The sequence below is a fragment of the Chaetodon auriga genome, chromosome 20, assembly GCF_051107435.1.
Source record: "Chaetodon auriga isolate fChaAug3 chromosome 20, fChaAug3.hap1, whole genome shotgun sequence".
In the NCBI taxonomy this organism is placed as follows: Eukaryota; Metazoa; Chordata; class Actinopteri; order Chaetodontiformes; family Chaetodontidae; genus Chaetodon; species Chaetodon auriga.
Window position 1 is genome coordinate 13,770,242 of NC_135093.1, and position 18,818 is coordinate 13,789,059.

Here is an 18,818-nt window from a genome sequence, read left to right on the forward strand (position 1 = left end):
TGTGCATGTCGAAGACAGCTGGTAGCCAGTGTGTGTGTGTGTGTGTGTGTGTGTGTGTGTGTGTGTGTGTGTGTGTGTGTGTGTCTGTGTACGATTTGAAATTCTACTTTTCCACCTGCTCGCTCAGCATCAAACCCTCACTGGAAATAGCATTGCCGGCTTCTCCGCTTCTGTTTCTCTCTTTTTCTCTTGCCTGCTTTCCCATCACAGATGTGGATGGTGGACTCCCCCCGGGTGCTCTTACTCTGTGCCTGGGAGTTCATTTAGTGTCAGCCCCGGCCTTATTGACTGGAGTCTACACAATGGCTACAACACATGTCCACAAGACCATCTCGCCTCCTCTGGAAAAGAATCCGCTCTCAACAGAAACATCGCTGCCATTCTCTTCTCCTTTCACTCCCTCCTCATAATTCTATTAGCGCTTCCTATTCAGGAATGGCCTGATAAGTCCACGACACAATGAGCGGCGCGATGGAGAGGTTCTTCTGGGGTTTGGATGGCGCTGGCCTGTGTGATGTTTCAGAGTGCCGTGGCTTTGTGCTCAGTAGTGTAGCAGCTAGTGCTGCTGGTACAGTAAGCTGCAGTCTATCAGCTCTGAGAGGCGCTTGATGAGCTTAGGAAAGGCCCGTGTCTTTGCCGCGGCTTTCATGCTCTGTTTCTGACGCCACAAATGGCACGACATAGCATCTTAAGCGTGTGAGTGTGTGTGTCACTAATATGCACTTGCATACACATAAATGAGCAAACCTAGAGACATATGCAAATGCAATAGCACATCCGTGTTTCTGCTGCCTCAGGGAATATATGTGTGTGTGTGTGTGTGTGTGTGTGTGTGTGTGTGCGTGTGTGTGACTTGGCCACTCTCTCAAAGGAAGATTAATATTGCCGGTGCCTGTCTGCAGTGTGGTGTTTGTGCCATTAAGCTGTGTCAAACAGAGAGCCATAATCTGGATTGAACAGTCTCTGGCATGGAGATACTCCGACTGGGTCATCATTAATGTTCTGGTTAGATGTAGAAAAGTCAGCTCTGTCAGCAACATATGTGTCATGAATGATGTATGTACATATGTGTGTGTGTGTGTGTGTGTGTGTATACAGTCAGGGGCTTCATGATGAGACACATACATTGAAGGTTTGATGGAAGGATGAATTGAGTGTAAAATGGAAAAGATAAGATGCAACTTGCTTGATGAAAAGAGGAGGCCAGTTTTCATGTTAATACAAACTCAGTGAAGCCACACAGCATCATTAAAACAGACTTGTGTCTGGTCGCAGGCACAGATGATAAAAAATGTATTTTAAAGAACGCACTCTTCTTTCCTGTCTCCTCTCGTGAATGTTGCTGTTGTGTTACCTCTTATGTGTCTTCCTCCCATGTCTGATCCCCGTCCTCTCCAGGCTTCTCCCCTCCTCACCTCCTGCACCGTGTCCGTCAGGATGTAAGCACGGTAACACTGGGCCTTCTTGGTAATACCTTCTAATAAATCCATTGCACGCTGCGAGAGCAAAAGGGCGGATGAGGGGATTGAGGGAAAGGAGAGGAGAAAGTGTGGCGAGGAGGGGGGGCGGGCATGAATAATGAAAAGCGCCAGAACTCACGCTGTCCCATCAGGCCCAGCGACACCCCGGCATCCTCCTGTGCTGTTTTGGTTACAGGCAGATGAAGGCTGTGTGTGCAGAGGGAGAGGGAGATAGGACCGGAGAAGAATGGCCTGAGAAGTGAGCGGATGGATGTGTGCTACGTGCTCCGCGTGCTAACAGCAGAAGCTGAGGAGGGCTGAGCAGCTGATAATTAGCAGTAAATGTTGTTCAGGGAGGGGGAAAAAAAGGCAATTGGTTTGGGTTTCATCTCAGGCGCTTCTCTGTTTATGTCGGAGAGTTTCTCCTGTTCTCTGCTGTGTTTGTTTGAAATGATACTTTATTACATTTCATGTAATCCCATGGCCGTACAGAACGTCTGAGTGAAAATATTGTTGCAACAATTTTCATTATCACCTAATCTGCTCTTTTATTTTCTCAACTAATCAAATGATTTTGAATGACAAATATTAAACATCAAAAAGTAGTTAAAAATGTGCCTTACAAGTCATCGAATGTCTTGTTTTGTCCAAAATTCTAAGATATTCACTTTGCTATATATAATTTCAGATAATCAAACGCAAAAAGTACTCACATTTAACAAGCTGGAACCATCAAATGTTTGGCATTTTTGCTAGAAAGCGACTCGTCTAATTACACGAAACCAATCATTTTAGTCATATAGGCTTTCATTTGTAATATGCAAACCAAAGTAGCCCCTCGGGTACAGTAGATAGATCCTTATGAGCGGCCAAGCGGACATGAAAGATGTGAAAATGAAGCAAATGCTACAGATGTGCTACCTCTGATTTTCAGGAAAATGTCATACATGCTGTGGCAGTCGGCTTGAAAAAATACAACCTCTAGAATCTACTCATTTAAATCCTTGATCTCTGAGGACATGATTTGATTGCTCACAAAGGGGGCGTGACTTAGAGCTATGCAGAGCCATAGTGAGACACATCCACACCTTCCTCATTTGTGTTATTACATCGGGATGAGGACATAGGAGATAGAAATAAAGTCGACCTCAGCCGCATTCTTTGGTCATATAAAGCACTCATCCTGCCATCATGGTGCTCTGCTAGCTGCTAAGACCCACGAGCTAATAGTCAGATTTGTTTTAATATGATTGCCAGAGGATGAAGAAATGAGATGCTATATATCTTCTGCATACAGCAAAAGATAAATGAACAGTTAACACACAACCTGAAAGTCTTCACTTTGTCTTGCTCGAAAATTCTATTAAATAACATTACATTTTACAGGGAATTGGAGGCAGCTAGTTTGTCTGTTGTGCAAAATGCAACCTGACAGCCAAACTGCCTGCAATGAACTTTGACATTTTTGACAACCAGCAAACTAAGGATTATGATCATGCCAGGATTTGAATATTCATTTGCATTTCATGGCAGGTTAGATAAACACAACCAACGCAGCCTCGGAAAATGCACAGCGCGCATCTAACCGAAAGAAAAACGTCTTTGTCGTGTGACGAAATGTTATGACCTGACCGACAACGTGTACAATGACCAGCTTGTGCGGTGTGTAAATACAGAGCTGTAAAAGCATGTTTCCCTTCTGCACAGTTCACCGCCCTGTAGGAGAAGAGAGCGAGAGACAGACAGAAAAAGAAAAAGAGAGGCTGAAATGCAGACATAAAATAAGGGAAAGAACGGCCATGACAGAGATGTAAAGGAGCAGCCCTGTATGTAGTTACATAGCGGCCAGGGCTGGAAGCTTTTGTTGCTGCACACTGGAGAGGAAAGCTCAGAGTAGCTGAGCGAGCTTACAGATGATGGAGGTATGGGGAGCTTTCAGTGAGGCTTGAAATTTAGGAGACTCTCTCTTTAGGATTACCCTTCTTAATGAGAATCACTCTTCAATTATTCATCTCAAAATGTCATAATTAATGTATTTAAAAAGGAATTATGTAGAACTACATTTTGATAGAATATGTCAAGCTTCAGATAACACAAGTATCTTGTTGGGAATTGCATTTTTACTTGAAATATATGCAGATAGAAAATGTTCCATCCATCCCTGCAATGGCTTGCAATGATTTTTTTCCCCCCATGAAAGTGGTGATGTCTTCTACAACTAACCTTTAACCCCAAGCCATCCACCTGCATCTCATTACTGCAGACAATAGCAATGGTTATCCTAACCCTACCTACAGTTACATGGGTGAGCTGTTCAATTCCAATTACACTGCTGTGATTGCAACACTGTAACAAAGCCTGCAAAGACTGTTCAATGGCGCACGACCACACACACACACACACACAGACACGCACACACACACTGGAGAGCAAGAGTGGCTATTGTTGACGCAAGGAGAATTCAGAGAGGCTACATCAATCTTGTCATCAAAAATCAACATGCTTGTTAGTCTGTGTCTGTGTGTTTGTGTGTGTGTATGCATGGGATTGGCTGTGTGTGTGTGTGTGTGTGTGTGTGTGTGTGTGTGTGTGTGTGTTTAGAAATGAGATTCACCTTTTGGTCTGAGCGAGGTTTTACTGGACTGTGGGTCGATAGATCAATGTTGAGTGGAAGGCACACACTCAGCAGAGCCAGAATAGCTCTGGAAAGGCCACAGCAATCAGTCTTAGCCAAGCCTGTCCCCTAATCATCCCGTGGAGATTCTCATTCTGAATGGAGGCTATTTTTACAAACTGGCACTTGAAGCACTTCCAATGAAGTCAAATATGCAGCAATTACAGATATGGATAATTGACTGTGATGACGCATTCACTGTCCATCTTAAATCAGGGTTGTTTATCGCGTATTTGCTGCTGTTTGATATTCTTAGTGTCACCGCTAAAAAGGAGTACAAGTTTGAATGTTACAGCAGCAGGTCAGACGTGACGTTAATACTCAGAGGCAGAAGGCAGCAGATATAATCGCTGTGCTTGAGTTCAACCTAAATGGGCACAGCCAAAACCACAGATTGCTCGCTGGCAAGCTTGAATGGCAAATAAATAACCCTGATCAAAAATGGCCAGCATCCATCAAGAGAGCGGGGATTCATAATAATACTGTAGCTGCTTTCTCTCTACCATTGAGGTTGAACTCAACCGATGAAATTGTTCCTGCCTCAGATAAAAGCTTGTTTAACCAATCTGCATTATAGAAAGGTCTTACTTACTGTACTTCCCTTTCTACTGCAATAAAAATCAGTCATCTGTAATTGTTATTATTGTAGTTGTAACTGTAGTATAATTTCATTTTGGAACTTTTAGGAAATTTTGGTTGGTGGTTACTGTCACAAAATGCAGAAAAAAAGCAAAGAAACACATGAAGTTAACTGTTTCATATCAGTTCAATTACAGTCTCATTTTAGGATTGTAGTCATGCTAACAGCAGGAACAGCAATATTGGTCTGCCTGTTGGCCAGACTGAAATAAATATTGCAAATTAGCAAAAATGTTAGCATGCTAACACACTAAACTAAGACGGTTAACATATTAAACCTTAAACGTCCTTAACATCAGCATGTTAGCATGATTATTCTGAACATGTTAGCATGCTGATGTAAGCGTTTATCTCAAAGCAATGCAACACAGCCCCAAAACAGCTGCTAGCATGGTTGTACAGTCTTAGCCTTGTCCGCTAAAGATAGATGCTAGCGCTAACAACACCATATTTTCATCGTATATTTTTTAGAAGATGTCTAGAAGCTGTGTCTTTCAGAGGAGTTGGGGGTAACATATTTAACAAATACTCCTCAGTATTAGCATGTTAGCATTATCATTCTGAACATGTCAGCATAGAGATGTTAGCATTTACCCCAGAACAATGCAGTACAGCCTTTTAGAAATGGTAACATGGCTGTACTCTCTTGTTTAAATCTAAAAATAACACTTTATTTCAATCATTCAGAATACTAAAAATGCATTTTCGTACAGTAGTACTGTTTCTTTAAAAGGAAAAATCTTTTGAGCTAAACCAGTGGTTCGCCTGCACTGTAGAACCCTTTAGTCAAATCACAGTAAAAATCTCTAATTTGCAAACCATAAAGACTGTAATCTCTCATTTTTGCCTCTCGACACAATTTAGGTTGCACCCGTGTTTCACAATATATATTTCAGAGGCACAATTCAACTCGCTATACGTTCACAGCACAATTGTGCAGTATAATGTGATTATTTGGTAAATATGCAGCCCCCTTGTGCTGTACTCCTGTGCGAAGCGACTGACGGTGGCACCGTTTCATTGATGTTGTTCATTTGGAACTGAATGAACAGTGCAGATTAAAGATCATCTTTTATGCCATACGGGGAAATTCATCATCTCCCCTTCCCACTCACCAAGACACACGCGTGTGTAATCCACCCCTGCTTTAGAAATGGAGATTAGAAAAACAGTTCAGTTTTCCTCTTATATGGCTTATATGAGAATTCAATGATGCATGTTTACATTTCTGTTAAGAGATTCGGTTTAAATCTTCAACATGTTTCATCGTCCCTCCGTGTTTCATTTCCTGGTTTGGTGCATGGAAAATAGGATTTCTTCTGCCTGTGGAAAACTCAGGAATATTAAGAGAATTTTTCTTCTATCTATCTATCTATCTATCTATCTATCTATCTATCTATCTATCTATCTATCTATCTATCTATCTATCTATCAGCATGGACGATATTCACTGTCTGTGTTTCTGTCTTTTTAAACCTTTCCTCCATCCACATTTAACTCTGAAGCATCCATCCATCCATCCATCCATCCATCCATCAATCAATCATCCATGCACACATCTTCATCTCACTCTGTCCAGCCCTTCCACTCCAGCTTTCAGCGTGGAATGAATAGCATCAGGCGTTTTGCCGCGCTTGCATTCCCAAACTGAATTTTTAATCCAATGCAATTTAATTAACTTGGAGCCCTTCCTGATTTCCTGCTGGCTTTGATGCATTTGAAACGACATGAAAAGTGATTGGATATTTCCTGTAATGTTCCAGCAGTGGAGGGATGACTCCTGGAATCATCCCGCTGGTTGCCTTCGCTCATGCAGAAGAGCTGCTGTGCTCCGCCGTGTGCACGTTCGCCCCGTCAAACCATGAAAAACATATCCCGAAAAAGTTAAAAAAAAAAGCCTGGTCTGGGATGAGTCTATTTTTTCTGAGCGGTGGATCCAGATGGAGAGAGGAGCTGACAGTCAGAGGTAGTAGGGTTGATGGGTTTTTTTTTTTTTCTTATAAAGAAAGACTTACAGAGACATGTAAGGGAGATAGAGGTGCAGAGATGAGAGCTGGTGCTGTATTAGGATGTGTACAGTCGGGAGGATGCGTCCTGCTGTCAGAGGCGGTGGTATATCTGTCTCGGATTATGTTGAGGTGATGGCTGCATCTTTATGGCCTGTTTATCTGCTCAGGATATTTACAGGATGACGTGACAACAGCTCATTCATCCGTGAGAGGAAGAGGAGGCCGGGTGGAGCATTGTTGCTCCTGGGGTATTACTGTGTGTGTTCACATGCTTGCATGTGTGCCTCTCCATGAAGGATTAATGCAAAGATAATGCACATCCTTGTAGACTTAAACTAATGGCACACACATTTCACCTTTCTGTCCCTTGTCTCTTGCCGTCATCTAAAAAGCCTCTCAATAACAATCAAGCTGAACATCCGTCTCCCAGCGTCTCCCTCCTCCTTCTCCTCCTCCTCCTTCCTCTCGCAGCTAACACTCTTCATGGTGCCTTGCCACACGTTAAACCTCTAATAGCTGTGTTTTGCTCAGTGATTTTCATTTAGGACAATTCTTTGCTCAAGCGCAGGCCTCTTTGAAGTGTCTCCAGATTGAAAAAAAAAAACCCCAATCTGTTGTGTTGTGAAGGAGTTGGCTATTTATTCAGGATGGCATCATTTACATGGTGCTGGCCCCTGAGGACTCAGAGGCTGAACTTGAAACAGGATGTTGTTTTTTTTGTTTTTTTTTTTAAATCATCTCTGTTGCATAATTCATTAAATTGACATTATCTTTATTCATACGCATTGTGATGTGTGTGAATCATGGTTATGTCTATGAATTGGTCTCAGAAGGAGGGTACGTTTAACATGAATACATAACTGTTTTTCCATGGAGAATAAGTAATTTCTAGATAGGAGGCAGGCTGTAACGGCGTGTATGTGTGTGTGTGTGTGTGTGTGTGTGTGTGTGTGTTATCCTAGTTGTCAGTATGCTAGCTTCCTATACTTTCATCACTTGCCAGTGTGTGAGTGTGTATGTGTGTCTTCTTTCTGTGTAGCCTATATATGCCTATTTGTGGCTCTCTCCTGCTCCTTCTGCATGTCTATCCTAATCTGTCTCTCCCAAATGTGTGTGTGCACGCACCTACCTATGTGCGCGTGTGTGTGTGTGTCAATGTGTCAGAGAGATAGAGCGAGAGAGAGAGAGAGAGAGGGAGGGAGGGAGGGAGAGAGAGAGAGAGCTTTGCTGGAAGGAAACAGCTGTCTGTCTGTATGTCAGGCCTGGGATCTGAAGGGGTAAGGGAGTAAAGGAGGAAGAGGAGGAGGAGGGAGGAGGAGGATGAAGAGCACTGCAGTGCCTGAGGAGCTATGACAGCCATCACACTAATAAAAGTGCAACACACCCAAGCCACACACAAAGACATGGCGCACACACACTCACCTGGACCTGGTGTGAAGGTTGTTTGGGGAGCCCTTGGGTGTTTGTGGCGCGCTAGTAAAAAATCCTTGAGTGAAATTTTTACTGGCCGGCTCATTATGTCTGTACACACCACGGTTTGACTTTGTGGGCTTTTGAAGGCCGATGCTGGTATTTTAAGACCGGGATACAGCAAGTGTTGTTACATTCGGGTGTTTTCATTTCCAGCGTTCAGGGTTTTTCTTTCAAATGTTCTGTCAGTGTGGAAAAGACGCTTTGAAACAACGTTCAGCTCTGTTGTTCAGTGGAGGATTGTTACTGTGAGACCTTCACTGAAGAATGACTTTGTACTGATCAAGTTAAATGAGTAAATAAAAACAATTCAATCATATGGCAGCAGGTAACATAACTCCTTCCTTGTTTACTTCTTTTATTCCTTGTTCCTTCCCTTGTTTTTTCATTCCTTGTTTTATTCTTTCCTTCCATTCTTCTTCTGTCATCTGTCTTCTCTTTTCTTTCCTACTTTCATCCTTGTTTTCTTCCTGTTTTCTGCCCATCTTCTTTTCTTTCTTTCAGTATTTCCTTCCTTCTTCTATATTGCTTTCCTTTGGTCAGTCTTTCTGACTTTCTGTCCTTGATTCTCCCCTTCAGTTCTGCTTCATTCCTTCATCCCTCCTTTCCTTCCTCACTTATTTCTTATTTCTTTATTTTATTCTTTCCTCCCTTCTTTCCTTCTTTCTTTCCTTCCTTCCATCCTTGTTTACTTCTTTTAGTCATTGTTCTTCCCTTGTTTTTTCTGTCCTTTCTTTCTCATCTTCATCTTTGTTATCTTCTTTCTTGCTTTGGTCTTGCCTTCGTTCCTTTCATATGTATTTACCTCTGTCCGTCCTTCCCTCTGTCTTCTTTCTGTCCCTCCTTCTTTCTTTCTTTCTGTGGATGTCTTCTCCCTGTCAAGCACAAAATGTCATCTCGGTGTGTACCACCTCCAGAGCACTCACTCATACAAAATAACCTGTCACAGCTTCCCATTTGCGCCCCACATCCTTACACAAGATTACAGTCAAGGGTTATAGCAGCGACAGCGGTAAACAGTAATGCGTATCGTCCATGCAAACATGCAGGTACCCTTGTCTTATTTGCTGGCGAAAGGCTTTATTCTCAATTTATCAAATGTCGTTGCTCAAAAGGTCAGCCTTCACATGCGTTATGCTTGAGATAAAACAATGTCCCGCCTCCGCTCATCTCCAGTCTCCCTGTGGTGGTGATGGTGGGGATTTTTTTTGACCCTTAGATGGGATTCGCTATCTTACCCTCTCATGCATTTAAAGCTTACCTGCTTCTTTGCAGCTCAACGCCTCCCTCTTGAGGTTTAAAAAACCTCTTTTTCTGTATGTGTCTGCGCGTGTACAGCATGATCCTATATTTGTGTATGGGTACATGGATGGGTGTAGATTTTGTGCGTGTGCGCGCTCACTTCGCCATGCCCGTGGGTTTGACGGATGATGTGTGACAAGTGTGTGGAGTCAGCCCTTTGGTGGGAACCCGCTGGGGCTGGAAGATGCCCTTGTCCTTTTCTATTTTACAGCATATCTTTTTACTCCTCTGCTCTGCTTCCCCTCTACGCTGTGGTCTACAACCGTGGCTTTTAGCTTATGGTGATCGATTGGCAGTTTGACTTTGAAACTACATAAAACATCCTCTCCACGCTACGCCCAAATGCACAGTAACACGGTGATACTCTGGGTATTATACATTACCTTGGAGAAGATATTCACGCTTATTGTAATGTCAAAAGAAAGAACACTTTGATCATATTTTGTTTCCATAATTCAGCTCCGTTTTGAAATGAAATGCACACAAACAAGGATTGCAGAAAAGTGAGCAAGTTGGACCATGAAAAGCTTGGAAAGAGAAGGAAAATAAAGTCCACTGTGCATTCAGTTGTGTGGAAGGAGTTCACAGTGGAAGGCCTCATGCATAATGCTGAGCTGTCACATCTTTTGGATTCTTCATAATGAATAACTTGTAGCCACTGGGATGCAACACTGATGTCTTCAAAATGGAAACATGGATTTGAGATTGTTGTGAGTGTTGTACCAAAGGAACGTTTTGCACATATTTATAATTTTGTTACTGTAATGTGACATGATTGCATTATGGGAAATGTAGGCCTTTTTGGAGCCCTAAACAAGGCACTAAAAGTCAAAATAGCTCTTCTTCCACTGCTCCAATTTTGGCCATTCCTTTAAAAAAAAAAAAAAAAAAAAAAAAAAATCTGTCTCCAAAGCCTCTCAACTTTGTGGAAAAGAAATCTTAAATCGCTCAAGTGACTGAACTTTGATAGCCTGCAACGGTGTATCAGCCAGCTGCACACGGCAGCCTCATGCTACACGTCTACCGGCTCCCTTTCAACTGATTGCCAAAGGCAGGAAAGGGACCAACATAAGAATTTTATTTGGGGAGAGTGAATCTGAAGAGTGTATTTTTATTTGCAGCTCAAGGCAAAAATACCTTTTTCCAACTTGATGTCAATAACAGGGCAAAAGGAAATGCCTCCTCCCTCGTTCCCCTCCTGCCTCTCTGTCTCCTGCTGGTGTTGCACAGGTCAGCTGCTTCCTGTATGCACAGGTAGATTTTCCAGATGCAGCGCTCCCATTCACCTTTATATTTTCACACAGCTGTGTGTTTGCTGCTAGACCTCCGCTGACCCTCTGGCTGCCGGGGCCCCTCCAGAGTGGTGAGCGGTGCCAATAAACTGTCTGGCCACCAAGTGTAAACTATGTGTTTACAGCAGGGCCAGGGTCACACTGGGCGTGCTCAGCTCAGTACGTCTCACCTGCTGCTGATGATAAAAGATCTGATGTCGGTGCAGACAGGCGGTTATAGTGGCGTCACCAAAGCCTACTTTAAAAAAATCTACCGTTTCTGCTGCTCCTTACAGAGCAGCGTTTGGCAGCTCTACTATACCTTGCTGAAGAGGAAAAGAAATATTTGCTTCTTCTGGCAGCTTGCTGCGGGATATCTTCTTATCATTCAGGATTAATCTGCTGTGGATTTGTAAATATTTTAAAGGTTAAGCTCAACCAGGCAGTCCAGAGTGAAAGGGACGAGTGGCTCTTGAGCAACGTCTCTGCCCCCCTCTCTGTTTTCTCGGAGCTCTGTGCGTAGTGTGTACTCAAACATTTATAGACTTTATTACGTGGTCATGCATTTATGTATGTTTCCTCTGCTTTGCGTTGACGGCACAGCATCCTTGAGACAACACACCCCTAATGGGTTGCTTGATCAGAACACGCTCAGATTTGCCTGAACACAGGTGCTGCTGTTAGAGGAGCCAAACGCAATGTTACATAACGCCTAACAGCTGCGTATTTGTTAGTTCAAAGAACACTAAGAGACATCTTCTGTAGTTTGTCCTCTACACTGTCCCTGGTTATCCTCCCCATTTAACTCCGCTGCCTTTATCACAGATAATCTCTTCTCCTTTCTTTACTTCTTCTCTGTCTTCAGTTGTCCTCTCTCCTGGTCAACGGTGGAGGGGGGGGGGGGGGGGGGGGCGGGCGTCATGCCATGCTCTAAATAACTTTATTGACATTTGAATTGGACGTGGATCACAGTAATTATCCAGCCTTCCTGCTTCCTGGCTGGCACTCAGTGAGAGGAGAGCATCAGTGCAGCCACATCTCAAGCCGGGCCACAGGCAGAGAAACGAGTCTCAAACGCAAACACATGCTTGTATTCACATGCCGCTCGCTCATATTCGCATTCACTTGCTCACAGAAAAGCAGGGACACAAAACATGTGCACCTCATCGAGCACACTGGAGCTCATGAATAGAAGCATGAATAAAGCAGCTTATTGTGGTATCTTCCCCTATAGAGACTGCAATGTAGTGGGACTATGTGAAGTATGCCTGTGGGTTTCTTTAAGGCTGAATGACCATGAATCATTGCACTGGAGTGTTTGCTTATCCTCCAAGAAATCTCCATGACTCCTGGCAGCGTGGTCATGAACTAGCGGCAAGTTAGAACTCATTTGTCAGTGGAACTTAAATGCAAAAAGACTTCCTGTGAATGTGACTAGATGGTGTCTTTTTTTTTTTTTTACAAAACATGATTATGTCAGGCAGCTTTAGCTTGGAAACAGGGACGCAGCTAGCCTGGCTCTGTCTGCATGTTACAAAATCCGAAATTCACTAGATGTGTATGTCACATATTAATTGTGACATGCTAAACGCTAATGCTGAAAAATATGTATAGTTACTGCATCATGGTTTTTAGGGTAATCTAGTAAATCAGGGGTTTCACGAAAAGCATGTTGAGCTAATGCTTTAGTCACCAGTTTGACTCACTAAATTACTGCTGCATCAATGTTGCGTCAGTGTTGCCGTTTTTCTTTTTCTTTTGATCTTTGGCATAAATATGCTGTTTAAAGTTGTCATTTTTAAACAGACATAACATGTTAATTAGTGAGCTTTAGAGGTGTTGATAGGTGGATTTTTTACCTTTGGACAGAGCCATGCCAGCCGTTTCCCCCCATTTCGAGTCTTTATGCTAGGCTAAGCTAACTGGCTGCTGATCTTTGCTTCATTTTCATTGCCATTGTCAAGTGGACTAAAAAGAACAGATGGAGGCCTTCTGAAACATGTCGTTTTTATCCCATCATGCAGTTCCACCAAATGATTTCATTGGCCTTCAGTTTTAATCCTTCCACCTCACTCCACTCCTAAAACAGTTTATCCCAAACTTTATCTATTGTTGTCTCCGCAAAACATCACTGATTTATTCACTCAAGACTTCCTGACATAAATCCAAGACCTGACGTAGCACAACTGTCCCCATCGATAAAACAGTTGTAGTCGCCTCGTGTGCCGGACTGAATGATATTGTCCCGTTGCAGGCGCTGGTGTAAATAGACGCCGCGCTCTGCTTTCAAAGTCAGTATCATTTTTCCTTGATGTAGAGCGAGAGCTGTGTCCCTGAAGCAAGGCTATCCAGAAGAAGAGAGCGATACAATCAACAGACAGCGCTCAGCCTTTACCGGCAGAGAAGTGAGGGATGAGCGGGAGAGAGGTGAGGAGAGCGAAGACGGCGGCATTGAGAAGCATTAAAGGAGGGAGAGGTTATCATGACAGACTGCATATGCTCCATGTGGATGCTGATCACAGCACACTGCTGTGGATATTTAAAGCTATTATCACACAAAATATCACACCACATTTTGATTTTCTGTTTACTTTGGTCAAAGTCGACCACCCAGCTGCACGTGGCTGTGTGTCAAAGGCTTACAGGGAGCTTCAGGACGGAGAAATATGAGAGAAAGACAGAACAAGAGCGATACAGAGAGGAGGAAATTGAGAATTTTTAGTGGATGATTGTGTTTCTGGGCTCCATGTTGGGTTAGTTAATGACTGGTGCATATGTCAGCCACGCAGCTGTGGAGTTACAATCAGCCAGCCAGCTGAGGGAGGGAGCGACGGATGGAAAGGAGAGAGAGAGAGGGAGAGGCAGACAGATATAAAGTATTAAGCTGTGGACGTGGAGGGAGGAAAAGCGAGAGAAAACAGTTCTGCGTGAGGGAGAGCGGGGAAGCAGAGGAGGTGAGATAGAGGATTTTGAGAGAAATAAACACAGAGAGGCATCCGGAGGGAATAGAGAGAGAAGGAGAGAAAGAGAAGTTGCCAAGATAGTTTCCATTCTTCTCCTCCTCCCTCAGCTAGCTGAAGCAGAAATGGCAGAGGCTGCAGTCCAAATCATTACACTCAGCTGCCTTCCTGGAAAGTATTTACTGTTGTCAATAAAAAAGCATTGAGAAGGCAGCGCGTATAAAAGGAAAAAGAACTAAAATATGCAGCTCCTCTGCAAGAAGGGTTCAATTTGGTGACGGACCGCTCGGCACTCCTTGTTTTTTTTTTTTTTTCTTTTCAAAGACATTAACATATTTTCTGTGTCCACCACCTTCTCGGGGAGTCTTTTCACCTCCACTTCCTTTGACTTCGCCTTTTTACCCCGGCTACCCGTCCTGCCCCATCCTGGCCCGTGTTCCATCAGCTCTGGGATTTAAGCCTTTAAGAGCCTCTTTTCCCTCCAGTAAGAGCTTTAAGGCAGAATGTGTGTGGAAAGCAGTTTTTTGGGGAAGGATCAGAGCCGGACAGAAATAGGTACAGATCGAGAACAGGAAAGGATGCTTCAGGAGGAAGTCTCTGACCTTCAATTGTCCCCTCTTCTTGTTGCCCCACAAAACACCCACAGTAGCTCCAGCGAGGGCCTCTTTGTGAGGCAAGGACACTAGTTTATTGTGCCGTGGTTATTGCTCACAAATGCTGTCGGTGGTATTAGGTACACGGGTGTGAAGCCGGAGTGTTTTATCACTGACCGGGCTCCTCAGGAGTGAGACATCAGTGGAAAGGTGAAGTTGTGATGAAGACGTCTAAATAATGCAAAATGTACTGAGTGTGTTTTGGATTGTTGGCAAGAGAAAACAAATCATTTTGGGACCTCTGCGATCCTTTTTTTTTTTTTTTTTGCTTGTATGATTCTAGAGACCAAACCACTAAATGGAGAAAATAATGGTTGCAGCTTTACTTTTAATGTGCTGCATTGTCCGGTCAGCGCTAAGCCTTTTCCATATTGCTGACTGTCAAAACCTTGGCTTTGCCTGACAGTTGTACTTGACCTCTAATTCTTTTTCCTTGTGTCTCTGCAGGCAGACCCGGGAGCAGGAGACCCCACCAGACTTCTTCTATTTCTCTGACTTTGAGAGACACAACGCTGAGATCGCTGCCTTTCACCTGGACAGGTCAGTCCCCATTAGACGGTCTCAGGGGTGTGCGCCTGTCTGTCTATGTGTGTGTCTTTGTGTGTGTGTGATGCATGTTTTTTGGGACGTCATGTTCATCTGTCTTGTCCTCTTCTCTTCTCCTCCTGTAAAACAGACATTTCAGCGTCTTGGTAAGCTAGGTGTTATCCTATGGCTGCAGGGGTGGTTTTGGTAAATAGCCTCAGACTCCCAATAATACCTTTAAAAGTGTGATTAAGTGAAACCGCTGAGCCATAAAACACAGAAACAGCTCTGGTTAACGATATAAATCAAGTGTCGGTGAGAGATGTAAGCCAGGCTGCTCCGGCTTCTGTTGTTTTGCATCTATTTGAGGAGCATTTTGCAGGCGAAAGCATTGCATTGCACTCATAAAACGCTGTCAGTTTTTTAAAAAATAATCATGATAGATGACCAGAGATGTTTTATTCCACACATTCTTCCTTCAGGTGTAGCCCTTCATGCCCAAGCACTTCTTTCCATCCTTTAGGGCCAGCCGCCTGCAGGTTCTCTTCCTCCCTGATGGTTAATTTGATTCTCTTCGTGTCAGCTCATTAACCACCAAGGGGACCAAAATTGTGCATGACACCAGACCTTAAGGGGCAGAACTGGGTACCTCTGTCTTAGCTTGTAAGGTCCCCCCAAGTATAGCAATACAGATGTGCATGCATTTGTATGCAGGCATGCCCAGCTTCTCTGCTCTTATTTGTACATTTGCTCCTTCTCACCACCTCCTTCCCTCAGAACTAGTCTTTTTGGTTTTTGTCTTTTTCAAACGCAGCGAGCGGTGTGAGCCGCTCTCGTACAGTAGAGGCTGTGATCTCCAAGAGGCCATGAGTCATAGAGAATGAATGCCGCCCTCCCGCAGCCAGCATCTGACTGAACAATGACTGCAGCCTCCTTGCTTAGCTAACCACCACGCTCTCTGACTTCACTGCCTTTACAAGGTTAACACTTTATGGCCGGCCTGCTGGAGAGACTTTAATGAAAAGAGAAAACCTCATGAGGCTCTCTGATGGACCAGAGAGAGCGTTGCGGTGGCGTTGCTATTAAAGTCCAGCTGACGTCACTGTGGCACTATGGTATTATGAGCAGAGGGATTATGTTGTAGTGTGTGAATGCTGGTGATACAAGATGATGCTGAGGTCACACACACGTACCCACATGTCCACTCACATACACACAGAGGGGCCACGGAGGGTGAGAGTGATGTTGAATCTGCTTTTCCTTGAGGCACGATGACACAGTTCAGCAGCAATTGCATTAGCAGCAGCTTTCTTCACCAGTCTGCTACACATCTGGTCCTTTATACGCGCACACACACGCGAAAATATGCTCACACACTCCCGGCATATGTGTGGGTTAAGGGGAAGAGGAGGAAACCAAAGGCATGAAAGGCCCTGTGCCCATTCTAAATATAAGCCAGGCAGGGTTTGCCAAAAGCAGCGCTTTATTTTTTTTCCTTATTTTGTCTGTTCTAAATTAGAGCCTGGCTACAGAGCTGCTGCTGCCGCTGCTGCTGGTGCAGAGACAGAGGCTACACTGCCTCCCAGGGGGCCCACAGACACACACAGGCTCTTTTAAAAGCAGCATTCACACAGGCGCGTGCATACACACAGCCCCTTGTCTTTTCTTATATAGGCTACATTGCTATAAGCATCATTAATTATGTCATTGGATTTCAGTGGGAAGTGCACTTAGCATTGCTGCATCCGGGGAGCTAAAGAGAGCAAGACACAAAGGCATACAAGGACCGATGTGATCTTAAGATATGAAACCATGCAGCTCCAAATTCATTAGACCCAGTGGTGTCTTCGGCATGTTTCAGCTGGGGAATATGCGAAGTGATGATTCCCGCTCTGTTGTTCGCGTGCAGCTCTTAGCTGGCCTCTCAGTGCCACCCTGAATAGAACACAAGTTTCAAATGGCTATCATGGGAATAAGGTTTATCCAAGGGACAAGGTTGGAAGAAAAAAAAAAAGCACGACTGATGAACAGAAGCGAAGACGGCTCTAGCTGTTCCTTTAACATGGCAGCCGGCCGGAGCCCAGCAGGCCAGATGGTGCTGTCCGGTGCCTCATCCTGCGTCCGAGGGAAGAGTCATGACTGTGGCACGATACGGGATGGCACCATTTCTGCGATGAGCTCTCAGTTAACAGTTTTCGCATGGCTCTTTCCTCTCTCTCTTCCCTCGTCTCTCTGCCCTCAGGCCTTGGCCATTAGGTGTTGTCAGGGGTATCAATTTTTAAAGAGCCTGTGCCGATGTTGTAGCCCGGGTGGTATTGACGACAGGGGCCACACATGCATAAAATAGGCATGTGGCACGCACACGGGAAGACAGGCACGCCATCTCTCAGTAAAAGACAGCTTTATTAACCCTGTCTCTCTCCATCTGACATACATATGCAGAGACACTAATGCTGGTTTCCTGTTAAATGAAGCAAAGACACAAAATCACAGTGGCCACACAAGATGGAATAGAGATATAGGTTCCCTGCATCTCCAAATCTATTACACCAGACAGCTGTGTGGAAGTTAAAAATGTGTTTGATGTAGAATGATAGCCACATAAAAACCACAGGGAGGTTTACCACCATGTGGTCTAACTGGCAGGTCATCACTTATGCCACAGTGCCCCCTGTTGGTAGCGACGTTAAATTACATGTGTGTACCCTCATCTCTGGCTGCCCCAGTGGCCTAATGGATAAGGCACTGGCCTCCTAAGCCAGGGATTGTGGGTTCGAGTCCCATCTGGGGTGGAAAGTGTTTTCTTTGTACAGACAGCTCGTCGCTGTGCGTAGACGGGTCATTAGGTGAAAACGTGAAGCTGATTAGCATTCTCCAAATGATCTTAAACAAGGCAGCGTTTTCAGAATATCAATACCATTTTTTTAACCCATGTTTGTGCACAATTTGGCAAATTGGCACCATGAAAAGTATGCCAAATTAGCTATTAACTGTTCCTGTTTGCAGTGTACCCATTGATGTACAGACGGCTGTCACTGGATCGCTTTGATCCTGAAGAAAACTAAACACGTCATGATTTTCAGACAAGTTCTGGAGTTATAAATCTGCCTTTTACATGATCTCTAAGCAGATTTATCAACATTTATCTGAGAAGGAGTCCAATTTGATTCTCCCTGACCAGACTGCAACCCCTCTGCATGTGTCTCTGTCCTGTAGGGTCCTGGACTTTCGCCGCGTCCCCCCTGTGGCCGGCAGGCTTGTCAACATGACGAAGGAGATCCGAGATGTCACGCGAGACAAAAAGCTCTGGAGGACCTTCTTCATTTCACCAGGTACACACCGAAAAAAGGGCAGAGCTATTGGTTTTTACAGACACATCTAAAAGGAACCAATTGTAACCATGATACCATGAAATTGATTTTGCAGCATTCACAGAGGTAATAAAAATGATGCACAAATTTCTTTTCTATTCTCTTTAGTTCTTGTTATGCATAGCCCAAAACGGCGGGACACACACTGTTTTACAACCGTCAGTCGCGTTTTTGTAGGGATCTCAGTGCAGTTTTTTTCATCATGCAAAAGTGAACGCCAAGCAAGAATGAGTTTCCTTCCTCATAATGTGGAGCAAAGCTGGTTCTGTGCCCTGAATTACTGTGATTTTCATTTGCATGGGATTAGTGTTATCAGGGGACTTTAGCTTGTGTCTCAGCGCGACAGTTTATTAATGATGCAACCTTTACTTTACATATTATGCACATGGAAAATCTTTACTGGATTAAAAATACTGACAGTCTCAGCAATTAATACAACTCACTGAACGTCCCCAAGTCATTTTAATCTTGAGGAAATGGTTCC

General features: G+C 44.0%; 1 protein-coding gene and 1 non-coding gene across 2 annotated transcripts in view; both read left to right on the top strand.

The window, feature by feature from the left end:
- The window catches only part of fam20cb (FAM20C golgi associated secretory pathway kinase b), a 46,597-nt gene that overhangs the window by 23,751 nt on the left and 4,028 nt on the right, over positions 1 to 18,818 (top strand). The window contains exons 4-5 of the mRNA XM_076759744.1: positions 14,886 to 14,978; positions 18,180 to 18,295. Coding sequence (XP_076615859.1) covers positions 14,886 to 14,978; positions 18,180 to 18,295 — 209 coding nt within the window. The remainder of the gene's footprint in view (positions 1 to 14,885; positions 14,979 to 18,179; positions 18,296 to 18,818) is intronic.
- Positions 17,683 to 17,755, top strand: trnar-ccu (transfer RNA arginine (anticodon CCU)). The gene has a single exon. It is a non-coding gene; the product is annotated as a tRNA-Arg (tRNA).